Source organism: Genypterus blacodes, unplaced genomic scaffold, assembly GCF_046128005.1.
Source record: "Genypterus blacodes isolate CSIRO-AG114 ecotype Tasmania unplaced genomic scaffold, CSIRO-AGI_Gbla_v1 ptg000096l_1, whole genome shotgun sequence".
Taxonomy (NCBI): domain Eukaryota; kingdom Metazoa; phylum Chordata; class Actinopteri; order Ophidiiformes; family Ophidiidae; genus Genypterus; species Genypterus blacodes.
In genome coordinates this window covers 120,001-135,930 of record NW_027466900.1, presented here as the reverse complement: position 1 = coordinate 135,930, position 15,930 = coordinate 120,001, and the positions used below count along the sequence as shown (strand labels likewise).

The following is a 15,930-nucleotide window of genomic DNA, read 5'->3' as shown; positions in this document are numbered from 1 at the left end:
TTCTATGTGCTTCTATATGTTTATATGTAAATAAACAGCGGGTCAGTGTTCCGCTTCCCCCGCTTTCTTGTCGGACTGTGGGTGGGGAAAAGCGTTAAATTCTAGTGACGTCATTTTCAAGCGCCTTAATCTGCTTTTAGCATGGCGTCGCTACTGCGCCGCTAACGGTTTTGCTGGAATGTTCTGCTCTGGTGCACCAACCAACAATCGGTAATAATCCGTTTACCGACACGTGTGTGAGGAACGATGTCTGCAGATCGAAGTGTTTCTGTCGTGGTTTGTTATTTGTGACTTGGTGTATAAAGCCAACAGCCCTGCTGAGATAAAGCTAAAGCTATCAGCTAGCGCTCCTCCTGCCGTGTTTGTTGCAGCAGATGGAAAATGAGCGCTGCACCTGCGCGCCGCATTTCCACTTTATTAGTCTGACATTTCCAATTTAGACGCAAACTCGAAACATTAGTATTACGACTTCGTTCGCAAAACGTTTAGAAATGTTGGTAGACTTTTTATAACATTTATTTTCTCAAATTACTGAAGCTTTACTCTCACAACAATATAGCATTTACTGATTCTGCAACATTTTTTTTTTTTTTGTATTTGGGAAGTTTGGCTGCCCTGTGAAACGGCGACATTTGTCCTCTGGATCTGTGTGTGTGTGTTTTCTGTGTTCTGTTGAGCGTAAGTTTTGTTTGTGACCTACAGGGGGCAGCAGAGGAATATTAGCCTCTGGCAGAATCTAACGCTAACATTTGTTTAATATATGAACTCATGTGAGAGGAGCAGTTGCCAGTGTGAAACTAGAGTATCCAGGTCCTGATGTTTGTCCGGTTCTGCTCCATATTCTGGTTTGGGTCTGAGCTTCAGGTCCTCAATCTGTCGGGCCACATGCAGCTGTTTCAGACATTTCACCTGCCTGTGACTTTAAAATGATCTTATGCTCTTTTGTTTAACTTTTATGTCTACTTAAAGCACTTTTTGCGTTGCCATGTGAGATTGCGCGGAACTGCGAGAGTCCCGCTGAAGGTCGGGGAGGACGCACTGAGGCTCTCCGGTCCAGGCCAGGGATGGACACCTGGACCCCCAACCCCAGAGCCAAGCCTTTCATCCCGCGGCAGCAGCGGAGCTTCTACCTGAGCTGGAAGTACCGCCTAAGCAACAAGAGGACCGTCCGCCGCCTCTGCCAGGTCACAAGCCCAACAGCCCGTCGGCTCCAGATACCGAACCGTCGGTGTCACCTGATGACCACAGAATTATTCTCCTAACTAGTTTGAAGTTGTATTGATATTCTCTTTTACAAAGTGTTTTCCTCTTGCAGGCGGCTGCTGTTCTCTTTCTGCTTATAACTGTTATTGTCAACATCAAACTCATCCTGGACACCAGGAGAGTCGCCAACGAAGACGCTGCAGCACAAGAATATGGTAAGAACCTTTAAATGTAAAAAAGATAAGAGCATAATTAGTTAGTTGGTTTGTAGTCTGACAGAGCAGAGATGAAGCATATCTATAGAAGTAATGATAATATAATGACAGAGCGTGAGGCTCTGACCGGCCTCCCTCAGGTCCCAGCTCCTCACATGTTCCTTCATCTTCCTTCATCTTCATCTTCTCCTCAGACGACACAATGCCCAACATGGAGACGCCACGTAGGCCGGCAGGAAGGCGGAAGGCTCTAGACATCGAGGTTTACTCCAGTCGCTCCAAGGTCTACGTGGCAGTGGATGGGACCACTGTGAGTCCAGATATGATCCAGATCTGCTTTGAGCTCAGTTATGTTAGAAAATAGTTTGACTCCTTTTTTAACTTTCCTATGGTTTTAATGTTATTGTTGAAGTCCCTTCTTTGTGCTAAGCTAGGCTACATGTAGAGATGAAGTGTTCCACTCTGACTTTGTGGAAGAACATAGTTCCTACAAAATAATGTTCCTTTAATGCAGTGTTCTTCAACCGGTGTGAGATCGTCAGGTGTGCCGTGGGAAATTATCCAACTTCACTTAATTAGTCCGCGAGCCGATCTGGTGATCCGAAAACTGTCCAAGACAGACCGGCAGATCGCACCGTCCCTCAACAACAGTGTTGCGTTTTATCGCAGCGCAAATTTCAAAGTGTTGGTGGTGTGCCTCAGGATATTTTTCATGTACAAAAAGGTGCCTTGGTTGAAAAACACTGCTTTAATGGATAGTTGCCGCATGTGTCCCATCATGAAGGTCAGATGAATTCCTCTCCTCCTCCTCAGGTGTTGGAGGATGACATGCGTGAGCAGGGCCGGGGCATTCACGTCATCGTCCTCAACCAGGCCACCGTAAGAACCTCGTCTTTCCCTTCATACCATAGGCTTCAAACTTATCAGTCAACTCATCATTACAACATGATGTCGTGGAGTGTTGGCATGGTGTGTTCACTTGCTGTGCCTGAGAACAACATGGAAGCTGACAGGGAGGTCAGGTCAGAGGTCGCCCCCCTTTAGCCCCACCCACAGTGAGCAATGTGCAGGTTTCCAATGCAGGTCAAGAGTAAAGGACAGAAGGAAAGAGGAAATGTAGGGAGGACAGAGTGAAGGCACTGATGTCATCATCTGTATATTTGTTTCTATAGTTCATCTTTGCATTGATCAATAATATATGACTGATTGACAGTTTTGGTGTTTCTCAGGGTCACGTGATGGCAAAGAGGATATTTGACACTTACTCTCCTCATGAAGATGAAGCCATGATCCTCTTCCTCAACATGGTGACCAGGGGACGAGTTCTCATCTTCACCATTAAGGTCAGTCACCAATGAAGACATGATGATGATGATGATAATGAAGGGTCAGACAGGTCCTGATGTCGTTGGTGATGTTTAGATGTTCAGGGTGATGAAGATGTGTGTGTGTGTTCTTCAGTGAGAGTGTGTAGGTTACTGAGGAGGTTTCGGGGTTCTTGCTGACAGTTTTGAGTGGTTGCTCCTGGTTATGGTTCAGGGTTTCATTCTGGAAGTTCCAGAACGTTCTAGGAGTCACTGAGGAGTGTGTGTTTGTGTCCTGTAGGATGAGGGCACCTTCCACCTGAAGGACGCTGCTAAGAACTTGCTGAAGGGTTTGGGCAGTCAGGTCTCACTCGGGCTCAGCTGGAGGGACATGTGGACTCTGGTGGTGAAGAAAGGAGGTTAGTGGCTCTGTACAGACCGGACGGCTTCTTACTCATTGTTAGCCCCCCGCCCCCCCCGACTTGATGTTTCTGTCTAACGTGTCCAGGTCAAGTTTATGGAGAGAAACACTCCAAGTCTCCTGCTCTGTCCACATGGGGAGACCCGGTCCTACTGAAGACTGATGTCCAGCTGACAGCCTCTGAAGGTGGGACACAAACATTCTGTAGCTCAGTTTTTTAGAGAGATTTTATTTTCTTAGTCATTCAGATTATTGTGGACCCTGATGACATCAAAGCCTCACTTAGGATGTCCTGTAGAGGCTCGGGTCCTTGAAGGTTCAAGGGTCATTATAGAGACTGGAGTAGTTCTTGAGAAGGTTGTAGGGCTCTTAGCTAGTTGCTTGGGCTGTTAGCATGACCTAACTAGCATGTTAGCTATCGTGGTTGATGAGACAAAGTTATTGTCAACCAGACTGCAGATTGATCAAAGCGATTAGAATGAGTGCTGTGCTGCTGCTGGGTGCAGAGGCGGAGTGCCACTGGGCCGACACGGAGCTGAACAGACGGAGGAAAGTCTTCTGCAGTAAAGTGGAGGGATACGGAAGCATCTGCAGCTGTAAAGACCCCGCCCCCATCGAGTTCAACCCAGAACCAGTAAGACTGCTTCCTGTCTAACCCCAACCCGCTTGTTGTCCTGTAGGACTGCTCAGCATCTCATAAAGTCCATTGTTGATAAATCTGGACGTTCACAGGGAAGATTGTTCAGCAGCAAAAGACCAAACTAACAAATAGAGTAGAACAAAGAACCAGGAGTCACATCAAAGTTATTAATCCCCACATGTAAATGATTTTGTTACAACATTCAAACGATCAAACAATCAAACACTGCATGTAGATAATCATCCATGAATTCAACATTAAAAAGATGAAGAAACATCTTTATTTGCATGATAATGCAGAAATGAAGTAAAAACATAGATGTTATTAGTTAATTGATCTTCAGAGGGACTGAAGGTCCCTGAGCTCAGTCACACTAAGTTCAGATCGTGTCTCTGTGTTGAATTGTGTTTCTTCTTCCAGCTGCTCAACAATAACGTCTTCAATGTTCCTGTGGCCGTCATCGCCGGAAACAGACCCAATTATCTCTACAGGTGAGTGAACATGAAGGACCAAGACCCAGAACTGCCCACACTGATGCTTCATCTGATCGACCAGCAGATGGTGACATGAAAACTCACACCACATTGTGAAAAGTGTCCAAGCTGTGACATTTCATTCCTGCTAATATAACGCTTAGCAACTAGCAGCTATGCTAGCCACTGGCCCACATCACATCCAGGTCAGATAGCCAAGATGATCAGACTAACATTCTGTGATTCAACTTATCCTCAGTACGTTCTCCTAGACAATTGCATGCTGTTAAAAGTCTGCTAGCCTAATGCTAATGCTGCACTGCCTGGTGGCCCATATGACTTCACTGCATTCAAGCACTCAAGAAGAAACAACACAAGTCTAGTCCAGTTATGAAACATACCCAATACCTTCTGAGCGTCTGAGGCCTTGGAGAGCCTCTTCAGTTTGACTATCTGAGCTCTAATCAGGGGCTTTGGTCTGTTTGGTCGTTGATCCCTCCTCCCTGTCCTCAGGATGCTGAGGTCCCTCCTCTCTGCTCATGGTGTCAACCCACAGATGATCACCGTCTTCATCGATGGATACTATGAGGTACCTTTATGTGTCCAGCCCAGTTACACCAGGATGAAGCGTCACATGTCAGTATGATCCAGCTTCTACAAGGCACTTCAAGTTTGCTCTTCATCATCGTAACAGGAGCCGATGGACGTGGTGCAGCTGTTTGGGCTGAAGGGAGTTCAACACACACCAATCAGCATCAAAAATGCCAGAGTGTCACAGGTCAGACTATCTCACTTTGTTTTACTGTTTTACATTGAAACATACTTGAACATGTTTGTGAGTCTGAACATAAGGAGAGGATTCTGGTCTTCAGGCCTGTGGGTGTTTGGACTCTGGCTAACCCTGATTCTGTCTGTCACAGCACTACAAGGCGAGTCTGACTGCAACCTTTAACCTTCACCCTGTGAGTACTGTAGAGAAGTCGGTGGGGCAGCAGGCTCTATGTGGAGAAGTGAAGCTCAAGCGTCGTGTTGTTACTCCACACTACCCTTTTACAGACGCGGGCCGTACCGTTCCAAATAGAACAGGCACAATTTTCTCTGATATAAATTGAAACCAATGTAAATAATTGGCATCCATCATTCTTTGTCAGAGCTGACATATTCAGTATAGATACATACAGTAGATCTCCATACTCACCCACTGGGCCGTGTGTCCACACAGAAAATTGTGTTGTGGTGTTTTTTCTAGTTTTTGGCTTCCTCTGTATATATGTTAGGGTACACACACACACACACACACACACACACACACACACACACACACACACACACACACACACACACACACACACACGATAGCACACTTCCTCTCATTTGTCTCTAAAGATTTTTTAATGTGTTTTCTTTCCATCAGGATGCAAACTTTGCCACTGTGCTAGAAGAAGATCTGGACGTCTCCATTGACTTCTTCAGGTAGGCTCAGAGATCAGGCACCACATCCACGGGTTCACCTGTACAGGAACACATCCAATGTCTACGAGAGTTTCACAGGCCCACACAAGCTTTAACATGATAGACATGACGATCCCCCTAAACCCTGAACATGTAAGGAAGACCCCCTAAACCCTAAACATGTAACGAAGACCCCCTGAACCCCAAATAGGTAACCAGAGGTCAGCAGCCTACTGTCATAAGAGCCATTTCCATTCAGCAGCTGATCCTGAAGGTCTGATCCTGAGGGTTTAGTTAAGTCTTTTGGTGGTTGGTTGTTGGTGGATGCATTGTTGACCTCTAGGTGGCACTCTGAGCTTCCTGTTTGTGGCGCCACACTCCTGTTTTCCATCGTGGGTTTGAAACTCACTCACCTCCTGAATGTATTCACTTCTTTTTTTTGTATTCCAATTATGACTTATTCTTTTATTTGTTGTATTTAAGTATTTAAGATTCTATTTCTTGCTCTTTTTCTTTCTATGCAAACACTATGAGATCCTGTTTTACCTCCTAAATGTCTGTCAGGTCTCTATTAGCTCTTTAGCTCTCTGTACTTTGGAATCATTTCTTTTGTTGCTGTGGCATTTTGAGTTTTATTTCTGGATTTTCCTTTTAGATTACATTTTTTTCTAGAATTAAAGCTCAGACGACCTTTGGAGGATGAAGTGTGTCTCTGTATAGATCAGCTGTTACAGAAGTGTGTAAACATTCACACCTAGTAGCACTTGGGTAACCATAGTAACCACAGTGTGACTCTGCAGTTTCCTCAGCCAGACCGTTCACCTGTTGGACCAGGACGACAGTCTGTACTGCATCTCTGCCTGGAACGATCAGGTCTGTCCCATCATGCCCCTCTTCTCTCTGTCGCTCTCTCTGTGTCTCTCTCTCTCTGTCTCTCTCTCTCTGTCTCTCTGTCTCTTTGTGTCTCTCTCCCTCTCTCTATCTCCCTCTGTCTGTCTTTGTCTCTCTGTGTCTCTCTCTCCCTCTCTCCTCTCTGTCTCTCTCTGTCTCTCTCTGTCTCTCTTTCTCTGTCTGTCTCTCTCTCTCTCTCCCTCGCTCTCTCTCTGTCTCTCTCTCTCTCTCTGTCTCTATTTCTCTCTGTTTCTCTCTGTCTCTGTCTCTCTCTCTTTGTGTCTCTCTCTCTGTCATCAGTCAGCCCCCATGTTGTGTGTTGTATCACAGGGCTATGAGCACACGGCGGAGGATCCAGCTCTCTTGTACAGAGTGGAGAGCATGCCAGGCCTGGGCTGGGTCCTCAAAAAGTCTCTGTACAAGGACGAACTGGAGCCAAAATGGCCGACACCTGAGAAGGTTTCAGCTGTACATTAAATCTTGCAAAATAATTGAACCTTGTTGTTGGTGTGTTACGGACTGGTGTGTGTGTGCGTGTGTGTGTAGTTGTGGGACTGGGACATGTGGATGCGGATGCCCGAGCAGAGGAAGGGCCGTGAATGCATCATTCCTGACGTGTCGCGCTCGTACCACTTTGGCATCATCGGGCTGAATATGAACGGATACTTTCACGTAAGATAAACAAACACACAGCCAGCTTGTGGGTGAACCATGTGACTCAGCCACATCGTCTTGTTCCCACGGGGATGAGGTAATGACGTCGTCTCCTTCTCCTTCCACAGGAAGTTTATTTCAAGAAGCACAAGTTCAACACGGTGCCAAACGTCCAGCTGAAGAGCGTGGAGAGGTGTGTGTGTGTGTGTGTGTGTGTGTGTGTGTGTGTGTGTGTGTGTGTGTGTGTGTGTGTGTGTGTGTGTGTGTGTGTGTGTGTGTGTGTGTGTGTGTGTGTGTGTGTGTGTGTGTGTGTGTGTGTGTGTGTGTGTGTGTGTGTGTGTGTGTGTGTGTGTCTCCTTGGTACCTGACCATGTGTTGCTCCTCACAGCCTGAAGAAGGAAGCGTATGAAGTGGAGATCCAGAACCTGCTGACGTGAGTGCAGTGACTCTTCATGAAAAAACGTAACATGTTCTTCCAATGATGTGTGTTATCGTGTGTGTGATCCACAGGGAGGCAGAGGTTTTGGATCACAGTAAGAACCCATGTGAGGACTCGTTTCTTCCAGACTCGGAGGGGAAAACCTTCGTCATGTTCATTAAGATGGAGACAGAGATGGACACGGTGACCTGGACCGAACTAGCCAAGGTGCACACACACACACACACACACACACACACACACACACACACACACACACACACACGCTCTCTCTCTGACCTTTTAGTCTGTAATGTTTTACTAGATACATTTAGCAATTTGAGTGGGTGTGTGTGTGTGTCTCCCTCAGTGCCTCCATGTTTGGGACTTAGATGTGCGAGGGAACCACAGAGGCCTTTGGAGGCTCTTCAGGAAGAGGAACCATGTTCTGGTGGTGGCAGTGCCCATCTCCCCGTATTCGTACGTCACACACACACACACGCTGTGTGCTGTTAAATTGTGATGTCGGAAATGTCATTTGCCATCATACCACGCTGAAGAAAATGGTCTCTCTCTCTCTCTCTGTGTCTCTGGCTCTGCCTCTCTCTCTCTCTCTCTCTCTCTCTCTCTGTGTCTCTCGCTCTGCCTCTCTCTCTCTCTCTCTCTCTCTGTCTCTCTCTCACCCCCCCTATCTCTCTCTGATCTATCCAGTGTGAAGAAGCCAGTGAGTGTCACTCCCATCCAATTAGAGGCTCCGCCCAAAGAGGAAGGAGCGCCGCTCGACCCTATGTAAAGTTGAGCTCACAACTCCCAGAGGCTGGTGGAAAGTGGAGTCTGGATCATCTCCAGTGTGGCGTTCACTGTCACCTGGAAGGTTTTGCTTTTTGGTGTTTTCTTTAGTGTGAAAGGATGAAATAAATTCCATCAGCAGCTAAGAGAAGAACGGTGATCCATGACGACCATAGGTATCCATGACGACCATCTGTGATCCATTTGATGTTTTTTGTAAACTGACTTATTTCTTGTTTTTGTTTCTAAACATGCACACGTATGAACGTTTTAACTTATGGCTTATTTATTTCACACCTGTTCTTTAAACCACTTTTATTAAGAACACTCAACATTTTTACAGATGATGAAATAATGTAAATACATATTATATTTTTGGATGAAATTTTTAAAGACATTTTTCAATGTTGGACTTTGAGTTGAAAGTTGTTTTGTTTTTTTGTGCTCAGACTGAGGATTTAAAGAGAACCTGACTTTGTCTTTGAAAGTGATACAATTTTACAAACCGTCATCTTCATCATCTTCTTCTCCTTCACCTCTGCCCTCTGTGTGTTCCTCTGTCAGTGTGTAGATGTTCTTCTTCTCCTCTTCAGGTCTGTAGGTCTCTAATGGACCCTTATGGATCCATGATCACGTGTTAGAGCCTCTAAAGCTCCTCTACATGAAGAGAGGAGCTTAGTTACATACTAACATGTTGACCTCTGACTCGCAGTGTTCTCTGATGACCTTTAACTTGATAATGACCTCATCATTATAACACAGTTCTATGAGCAAATATATATGTAGCTTTTATTATGGATGGCAGGATCCATAAGGGTCCATCAAAGACCTACAGGTGTGTGTGTGTGTGTGTGTGTGTGTGTGTGTGTGTGTGTGTGTGTGTGTGTGTGTGTGTGTGTGTGTGTGTGTGTGTGTGTGTGTGTGTGTGTGTGTGTGTGTGTGTGTGTGTGTGTGTGTGTGTGTGTGTGTGTGTGTGTGTGTGTGTGTGTGTGTGTGTGTGTGTGTGTGTGTGTGTGTGTGTGTCCTACTTGAATTGTCTTTAAGGTGAGACGATGTTGATACGATGAAAATACTGGAGGAGGAGGAAGTTCTGTTTTTAATGCAGTTTGAATTTGACCTGAAAATGAATTAAAAAAACTTTTCTTACAAACATTGCACACTGGAAGACATTTGTTTAAAAATGCGTCGCTGTCTCGCTCTCTGCCTCTAATCTCTCTGTCGCTCTCTGCTTCCGTCTCTTTCTGCTTTCTCCGTCTATCTCTGCTCTGTCTCTCTCGTCTGTCTGTCTCTCTCTCTGCTGTCTCTTTGTTCTGTCTCTCCCTCTCCCTCTGTGTCTGTGTTGTTCATATGTGAGTTTGTCTATTGCTGGTATCTTCCTGTTCACTTTGACCTTCAGGTTTGTCCTCTTTGGTCTCATGGTTTCAGGTTTGAAGCTTCAGGTCACAAACCTGTTAAGGAAAATACATGGAAATTCTCTGGGCTGGTTTTGTTTGTGTGGTAAGTGGACTGAAGGCTTCCTGTGACCTTTGACGACCTCATCAGAGGTCAAAGTCTTCTGGTTCTGAGTTCATCTTCATCACTATCTCATCCTCTCCAGTGTGAAGCATTAAGCTTGTGTCCAATCACAGGAAGACTGAAGGTAAGGAGTCATATCATCTTCTCTATCGGGCAGCCAATACTGCTCACTGCCTCATGGTGGCGCTATCTGTTCCAATAACTAATAAGTACCTTTAATGGACACCTGCATCATTTGAGGCCTTCTGCCAAAAATCTTAAATTGAAAACTCAATAACCTTGTTAAAGAGAACATTCCACGGGGATCACATTTACGGAATCTTTTATTGTGAAATTAAATATTTACACTGCATGTGCTACTAGAAATTAAAGCAACTCCTTATTGATTAGAGAAAGTACAGAAAATCATTATCAGGAAAAATGGACATCTGTAAATTTCAATACAAAATTGATTCCAAACCTGGAAATTTCCATGATTAATAAAGATAATTGGCTTAGCATATTGATTGGCTAAACATGCTAATTGGCTAATCATGCTGATTGGCGAAGCATGTGGTGAATGGTGTCATGCTCGTCTCTTTTCATTCTTCTTCTGTGGTCTTAGCTCATCTTCTCGTTCAGGGTGCAGTACAGGTACATGGACACGAACATCGCAAAGATCTGACAAAAACAAAACAAACTTTAATGAACAAAGCTCTGATCTGAGGCAGCAGTCAGTTTCTGTGTAAACTTGGATTAAGCTTGTTGATAGTTTTTGTTTTTGGTGGAGCCTGAACTTCCTGGTTTTGGATTGGTGGCTCCATGGTTTGATCTTTGCCTCTTCTTCACTGATGGTGAAGGTATCTGAGCCTGAACCTCCTCAGCTAACAGGACCTCTCATGTCATTCAGGACATACCAACACTTCTAAATGGATTCCGTCCCCCAACCTGTCCTCTGGGCCTCATCCCCTCCTCCTCGCCCACACTGGCCTGGTCTCTCCTCAGGTCATGACCCTCCAGTCGCTGCCCACATCGGGGTCAGGTCCTTGATGTTCACCTACAAAGCAGCGTCCAATATGTCCGCCGCCTATCTGCACTTATTTCAGGCTTACGTCCCCTGATGCTCTGGTGCCTCCACCGGGCCCTAGACCTCCATCCAGACTCTTCTGCTCTGTGGTCCTGAGGTCACCAAAATCCCTCTGTGTCTTTAAGAGACAGACCAAAACCCTCACAGCTAACGTCTCTCTCACTCTGTACCACCTACAGGCTCCGCCTCCAATGTCCTGTTGTTCCTCTCCATCTCAGCTTCATGTCTCCTGCTCTTGTTCTCTCCTGATCTTTGCTTGTGTTGTATTTAAACTTCATATGTACGTCGCCTTGGATAAAAGCAACTGTAAGTTATTGAATGTGATTATTTAATTTTCTCATGGTTTGACTGCGTAACCAAACATGAGCTCATACGCAGACTGTGAAGTCTCCAGTTAGGGTTCGGTCCCTGTTTCACCTCTAAGAGTCCGATCCCTGCGGCGACGCCCCCCACCACAGTCGCGTGTTCTTTCAGGACCATCAGAATGTTTCGGAAGCAGCCCTGTGGACCAAAAAATGATCAGATCAATACTCAATCCATAAAGTGATCAGCCACAAGCACCCAATGTTGCATACAATTTAGTTTGTTGGTTTTCTTTTCATCTTTTTAAAAAGATCTTTTTAGAGTTTCTATTCTTCTCTTCCATTATCTCAATTTCATAAAGAAATAAACATTCAAAAAAAAAATTGTAGCATTGTATGAAAAATTCCAAAAGTAAATCAGAAATGGAAAATGTCTTTGTTCTGACCGGTGCGTCGACCTTCAGCGCCTCCTGTTGGCTGCAGGTGGTGCTGTTGGAGTGGCAGCAGCTGGCCGGCAGCTGTCCTCCGCTCTGCTTTTCGTACTCTGAGCCTACGAAGTCGGTGTAGTTGGTGAAGCCGCAACAATTCAGCTGGAAGAAATAAAACAGACAAGAAGAAAAACTGGAAATGGAACGTTTCATCGATATTTGTTACTTTACTTCACGAATAGCTCGTGTGTTGCAGTAAATTCACTGAATTTACATTTTCTTGGCTGATTTTCCTCTCGAGAGCTCATTACCTTTTTTCTCAGGTTATTATTTCGTAGATTTTTGTAGCATAAATTTTTTCTAATCCAGTTTGACCTCAACCTTAATGTATGTGGTATCAAGTATGTCATTTCAACATGTTTGTCATGACTCAGTGCCGTACCTCCATCATGGTGGTGTTCCAGATCTTGGTGACCACTGGATCAGAGCCGTACTGGCTGTGTAAGGCCGGCCTGGCCCAGGCCCTCAGGATCCCCTCAGCCTGCAAGGACACCAGAGTTTATACACTGTTTAGAAAACATTACTGTCTCAGGCCCGTTTGGGACACAAACCCTAACCCTAACCCTAACCTGTAAGCCACTGCGCACAATCTGTCCAACAGGATAAAGACTAAACCAAAGGTAAAATAAGAGAAAATATGGCCAAATGTCTTCCAGATAAAACACGGGGGGTCAATCTAGCTCCAAGCCACAATCATGGCTAGCAGCCAACAGGTCCATCTCCTCAACCCAGAGATCTTCAGGTTGGAATCCTTCAGCAAGTCATGAGCCCAGTGAAGTACCAGCCTAATACACATGACACCTGTGTTACATGGTTTCTAAGATAAGATGGAAGTTTATTATCCAGAAGGAAATTACTGTAATTACTGTTCTATGCTAGGCTCGGGATTTATCAATCAACCCTTGTACATTCAGATATTTATAACACAGCTGTTCACTGCAGGAGGAAGGAAAGAGGAATGAAGAAAGGAGGAGGACGTACGAACGCCGAGTAGGACAAAGCGACGACTGCGGCTGCCACCTCAGCGATGAAGATGATCATGATGATGGAGAAGAACTGCAGAGAGGTAGACCACACAAAACCTTCATCACTTCATCAGACATCATGGACATGAGTCCACAAAGTGAAGTCAGTGTTTATGAGAGCACAGGATCATGGGGAGTACATTTCACTTAGTGACTTGAAGGACACATTTTATGCGGCAAATTGATGGACTTAATTTGTGATTTAGAATAATGCACAACATAACAGTTAGTGTAAACACAGAGTCACTGATCTTTGGGTATTTGTGTTCGATTGATCTAGGATCTCTTCAGGAGAAACGTGCTACAGTTTGGAGACACTGAGGAGCCTTATTAACCCATTAAACTTTTACCTAATGTGGAGCTCCTTAGATTTAAATCAATCACAGATTCTTATGGTTTGGCAATCACAAGGACAAATGGCAATTTTGATTTGAATTACACAGGACTCATGTCTGAAATGCAGAGGGACCAAGTCACAAGTGTCGCAAGTCTTAACGTTTTAGTTTTGAGTCCTAAACGAGACATAATGTTCTCCGCCCTTTGTGCATGATTCAGTTTGGGAAATGTTTTTGTTTTCTACTTCCTGCCGGACACGCCTACCAGCAGCAGCAGACACTTGTTGTCCTTGTAGGAGGCGCACCAGCCCAGGAGTCCCAGCAGGATCAGTATGGCCCCGATGGCAATGCAGAAGAATCCAACATGGACAAACTGCATGGCTTGGCTGGAGAAAGGCCCCAGGAGCTGCAGGAAGGAGCTCCCATCCACGGTCACCCAGATCCCCATGGCCAGCAGGGTCAGACCGCCCAGCTGCACACACACACACACACACCTGAGCAACGCCACACGTTAAAAACAAATTACAGCGTGAAGTGTTTGGAAAAAAGCAGAGCAGTGACGTATTAGATTACGTTGAATAGAATTTAACTTCAGTGTTGTTTCAATTCAACTATTGAATAGAAAGTGCTTGAAAATGATTTTAAGAAGAGTTCAAGAGACCAAGACGGAACAGAGCAGAACCAGAAGCCAGAGACCAAATCTAAACTGCATCTCATGGACAAACTCCATGGTGGCATCATGAAATCCACTGTTTGTGTCACAGAGCTCATGTGGTCTATGAACTCTGAACTCTCATGTCAGTAGAAACATCTTATCATAACACCACTAATTACAGAAACATGTTCAGCCTCACAAGATGGTACCTAATAAAGTGGTCACCCAGTGTATAAGTGTGGCGGCTCATGAAACCAGGCCTGTGAGGGTGTGTGTGTTTTGTGGTGAAGCTTCAGTCATGAAACGCTACCAGCGATGTCATCATCTGTCACTCCTTCAAATGGGATGGAGTCTTCATCTCTTCAGGGGTTAACAGCTTTTGGAAATGAGAGGCCATGTGAAATCATGGACGCTCTCCTACAGTGACACTGTGACGTCTTTGTATCCAGCTTCCATTGTAAGGAGAGGAGGAGCCTCAGGCTGGTCACCAAACAACAGCCTGGCCTCCATATCTGCACGCAAACCCACACTGCAGGACCAGTCCGGCCTCCGGCTCCTTTCAAGTAGGACACAGGTATCTCAACCTACTACCTCTGCCAAGGCCAAACCATGGCAGTCACCATGGCAACCAATACCTGCATTTCTGTCTACATTTGACTTTTATGACCTCTTGATGTTGACCTCCTCTCTTTGTTAGTTACAGATGTTCAACCGCACCCTCTAGTGTTATTGTCACGTGTCCTTCCTTGGTGCCAGTAGAATCCCAGGTTGTGGTCCAGTACCACGTCGCTTTACAGCTGGCTGAGATTAAAATCCACCTGGTACCATTTCAAAATAAAAACACTTAATAAGCTGAGACACTCAAACATCAAGACGGCCATGACAGACTTTGTTTATGCCGTAAAACAATCTGCTTTGCTCATCAAATTTGAAAAAAAATATTGAAAAATAAGTCACAGACGCACCAGTTTTATAATAATAAGATAAAATAATATTTATCTATTCTCTTCAGGTTAAGGAGTAACTGGTACATGTTTGAGTGTCATATGTGTTTAATCTCTATTATTAAGCTTTGTGTGTTAAATAATCTGTCACATCAAAGCAAATGCGGCTTTTATACAAATTCAGAGAAATGTGTTGACTTAAAAACCTGTCAAACCCGTTTCCTGTTCCAGCCTGAGAATCACCTGATCTCCATTCTCTCCTTCTCCTCCTGTTTCCCATGTTTCCCATCAGCCCCTGCTCTCTATATCGCCGTTACTCTCACTGCAGGGCATCTTCTCTCTGTGGTTCAACCTGTTCTTTACCATCATGTCACTAAAGGAGCTACAAAGTTTTTCTGACTGTGTGTGAGCTGCTGTTGCTGCATGTGTATGAGCTACACACAAACATATATACATGTATATACATATGTACACACACACACACACACATATTTACATACATATATATATTGTATATAATATCATACATAACTATCCAAAATTCAAACAAAACCCCCACATTTCCTCTGGATGAGTGGAACCTGATGTAACTGATCAGACTTCATGATTCTTTATTTCCTATTCTACAGCTCACTTTGCTTTGGCTGGTTGATGGAAGTGTCCAAATGTATCGATACCTCTGAGGAATGAGGATCAACAATTGTAGTGTAGTGATTCCAATGATAGCAAACAGCATTTAAATGACTGAACGCAGCTGAGATCAGAAGAGCAAATACAGCTGATATACTCATTAAAGGAAATATCACTGCAATACAATTATTGATCATTTCTGAGGGTTTTGTCCAGGATATTTACATTTGTTTTCTCATTTGAAATAACATGTTGAAGCAAAGTGTGAGCTCTATTAAATATAGAATAAAGACTGATGATGCTGGGGGTCATGAAAGGTCAAGTCACTCTCTTCTCTTTCTCCAATCGGGTCAAAGGTCAACGTCTGCCAGGTAACCAGTGGAGCCATGTCACCGTCCAATCACAACACACTTACCCCCCGCTGGTCCCTATGCTGCTGTACAGGTGGTTGGCTCCGAACTACTAATTCCTAACCCCTATCCTCTAATCTCTCTAACTCCTAACCCCTAA

The 15,930-nt window shown here is 44.7% G+C and overlaps 3 protein-coding genes across 4 annotated transcripts in view; 2 read left to right on the top strand and 1 right to left on the bottom strand.

Annotated features, from left to right (window-relative positions):
- pik3r3b (phosphoinositide-3-kinase, regulatory subunit 3b (gamma)) overlaps positions 1-15,930 on the top strand; it is a 51,145-nt gene that overhangs the window by 12,476 nt on the left and 22,739 nt on the right. The window lies entirely within an intron of this gene.
- Positions 122-8,947, top strand: pomgnt1 (protein O-linked mannose N-acetylglucosaminyltransferase 1 (beta 1,2-)). Its single transcript, XM_076159395.1, has 22 exons — positions 122-210; positions 970-1,184; positions 1,316-1,418; positions 1,613-1,728; positions 2,232-2,297; positions 2,648-2,761; positions 3,024-3,141; positions 3,231-3,329; positions 3,650-3,777; positions 4,204-4,274; positions 4,770-4,845; positions 4,951-5,034; positions 5,177-5,218; positions 5,671-5,729; positions 6,509-6,581; positions 6,930-7,058; positions 7,146-7,271; positions 7,382-7,446; positions 7,642-7,686; positions 7,764-7,899; positions 8,042-8,151; positions 8,383-8,947. The coding sequence occupies exons 2-22, from the start codon at positions 1,065-1,067 to the stop codon at positions 8,462-8,464; spliced, it is 1,962 nt and encodes a 653-aa protein (XP_076015510.1). The 5' UTR covers positions 122-210; positions 970-1,064; the 3' UTR covers positions 8,465-8,947.
- tspan1 (tetraspanin 1) overlaps positions 10,157-15,930 on the bottom strand; it is a 6,844-nt gene continuing 1,070 nt past the window's right edge. Inside the window, exons 3-8 of one of the 2 annotated variants that reach the window (XM_076159400.1) lie at positions 13,457-13,663; positions 12,813-12,887; positions 12,214-12,312; positions 11,790-11,933; positions 11,459-11,542; positions 10,157-10,635 (exon numbers count right to left, since the gene is read on the bottom strand). In XM_076159400.1, coding sequence (XP_076015515.1) covers positions 10,576-10,635; positions 11,459-11,542; positions 11,790-11,933; positions 12,214-12,312; positions 12,813-12,887; positions 13,457-13,663 — 669 coding nt within the window. In that variant the 3' untranslated portion in view covers positions 10,157-10,575. Of the gene's footprint in view, positions 10,636-11,342; positions 11,543-11,789; positions 11,934-12,213; positions 12,313-12,812; positions 12,888-13,456; positions 13,664-15,930 lie in introns of those variants that run through there. The other variant, XM_076159399.1, reaches the window with a different exon arrangement.

Excerpts from the sequence above, each read along its gene's own strand:
- pomgnt1 (XM_076159395.1), top strand. The coding sequence starts at position 1,065 with ATGGACACCTGGACCCCCAACCCCAGAGCCAAGCCTTTCATCCCGCGG. Across the intron at positions 2,762-3,023 it reads TTCTCATCTTCACCATTAAG|GATGAGGGCACCTTCCACCT; the intron begins GTCAGTCACCAA and ends TGTGTCCTGTAG. Across the intron at positions 7,272-7,381 it reads ATATGAACGGATACTTTCAC|GAAGTTTATTTCAAGAAGCA; the intron begins GTAAGATAAACA and ends CTCCTTCCACAG.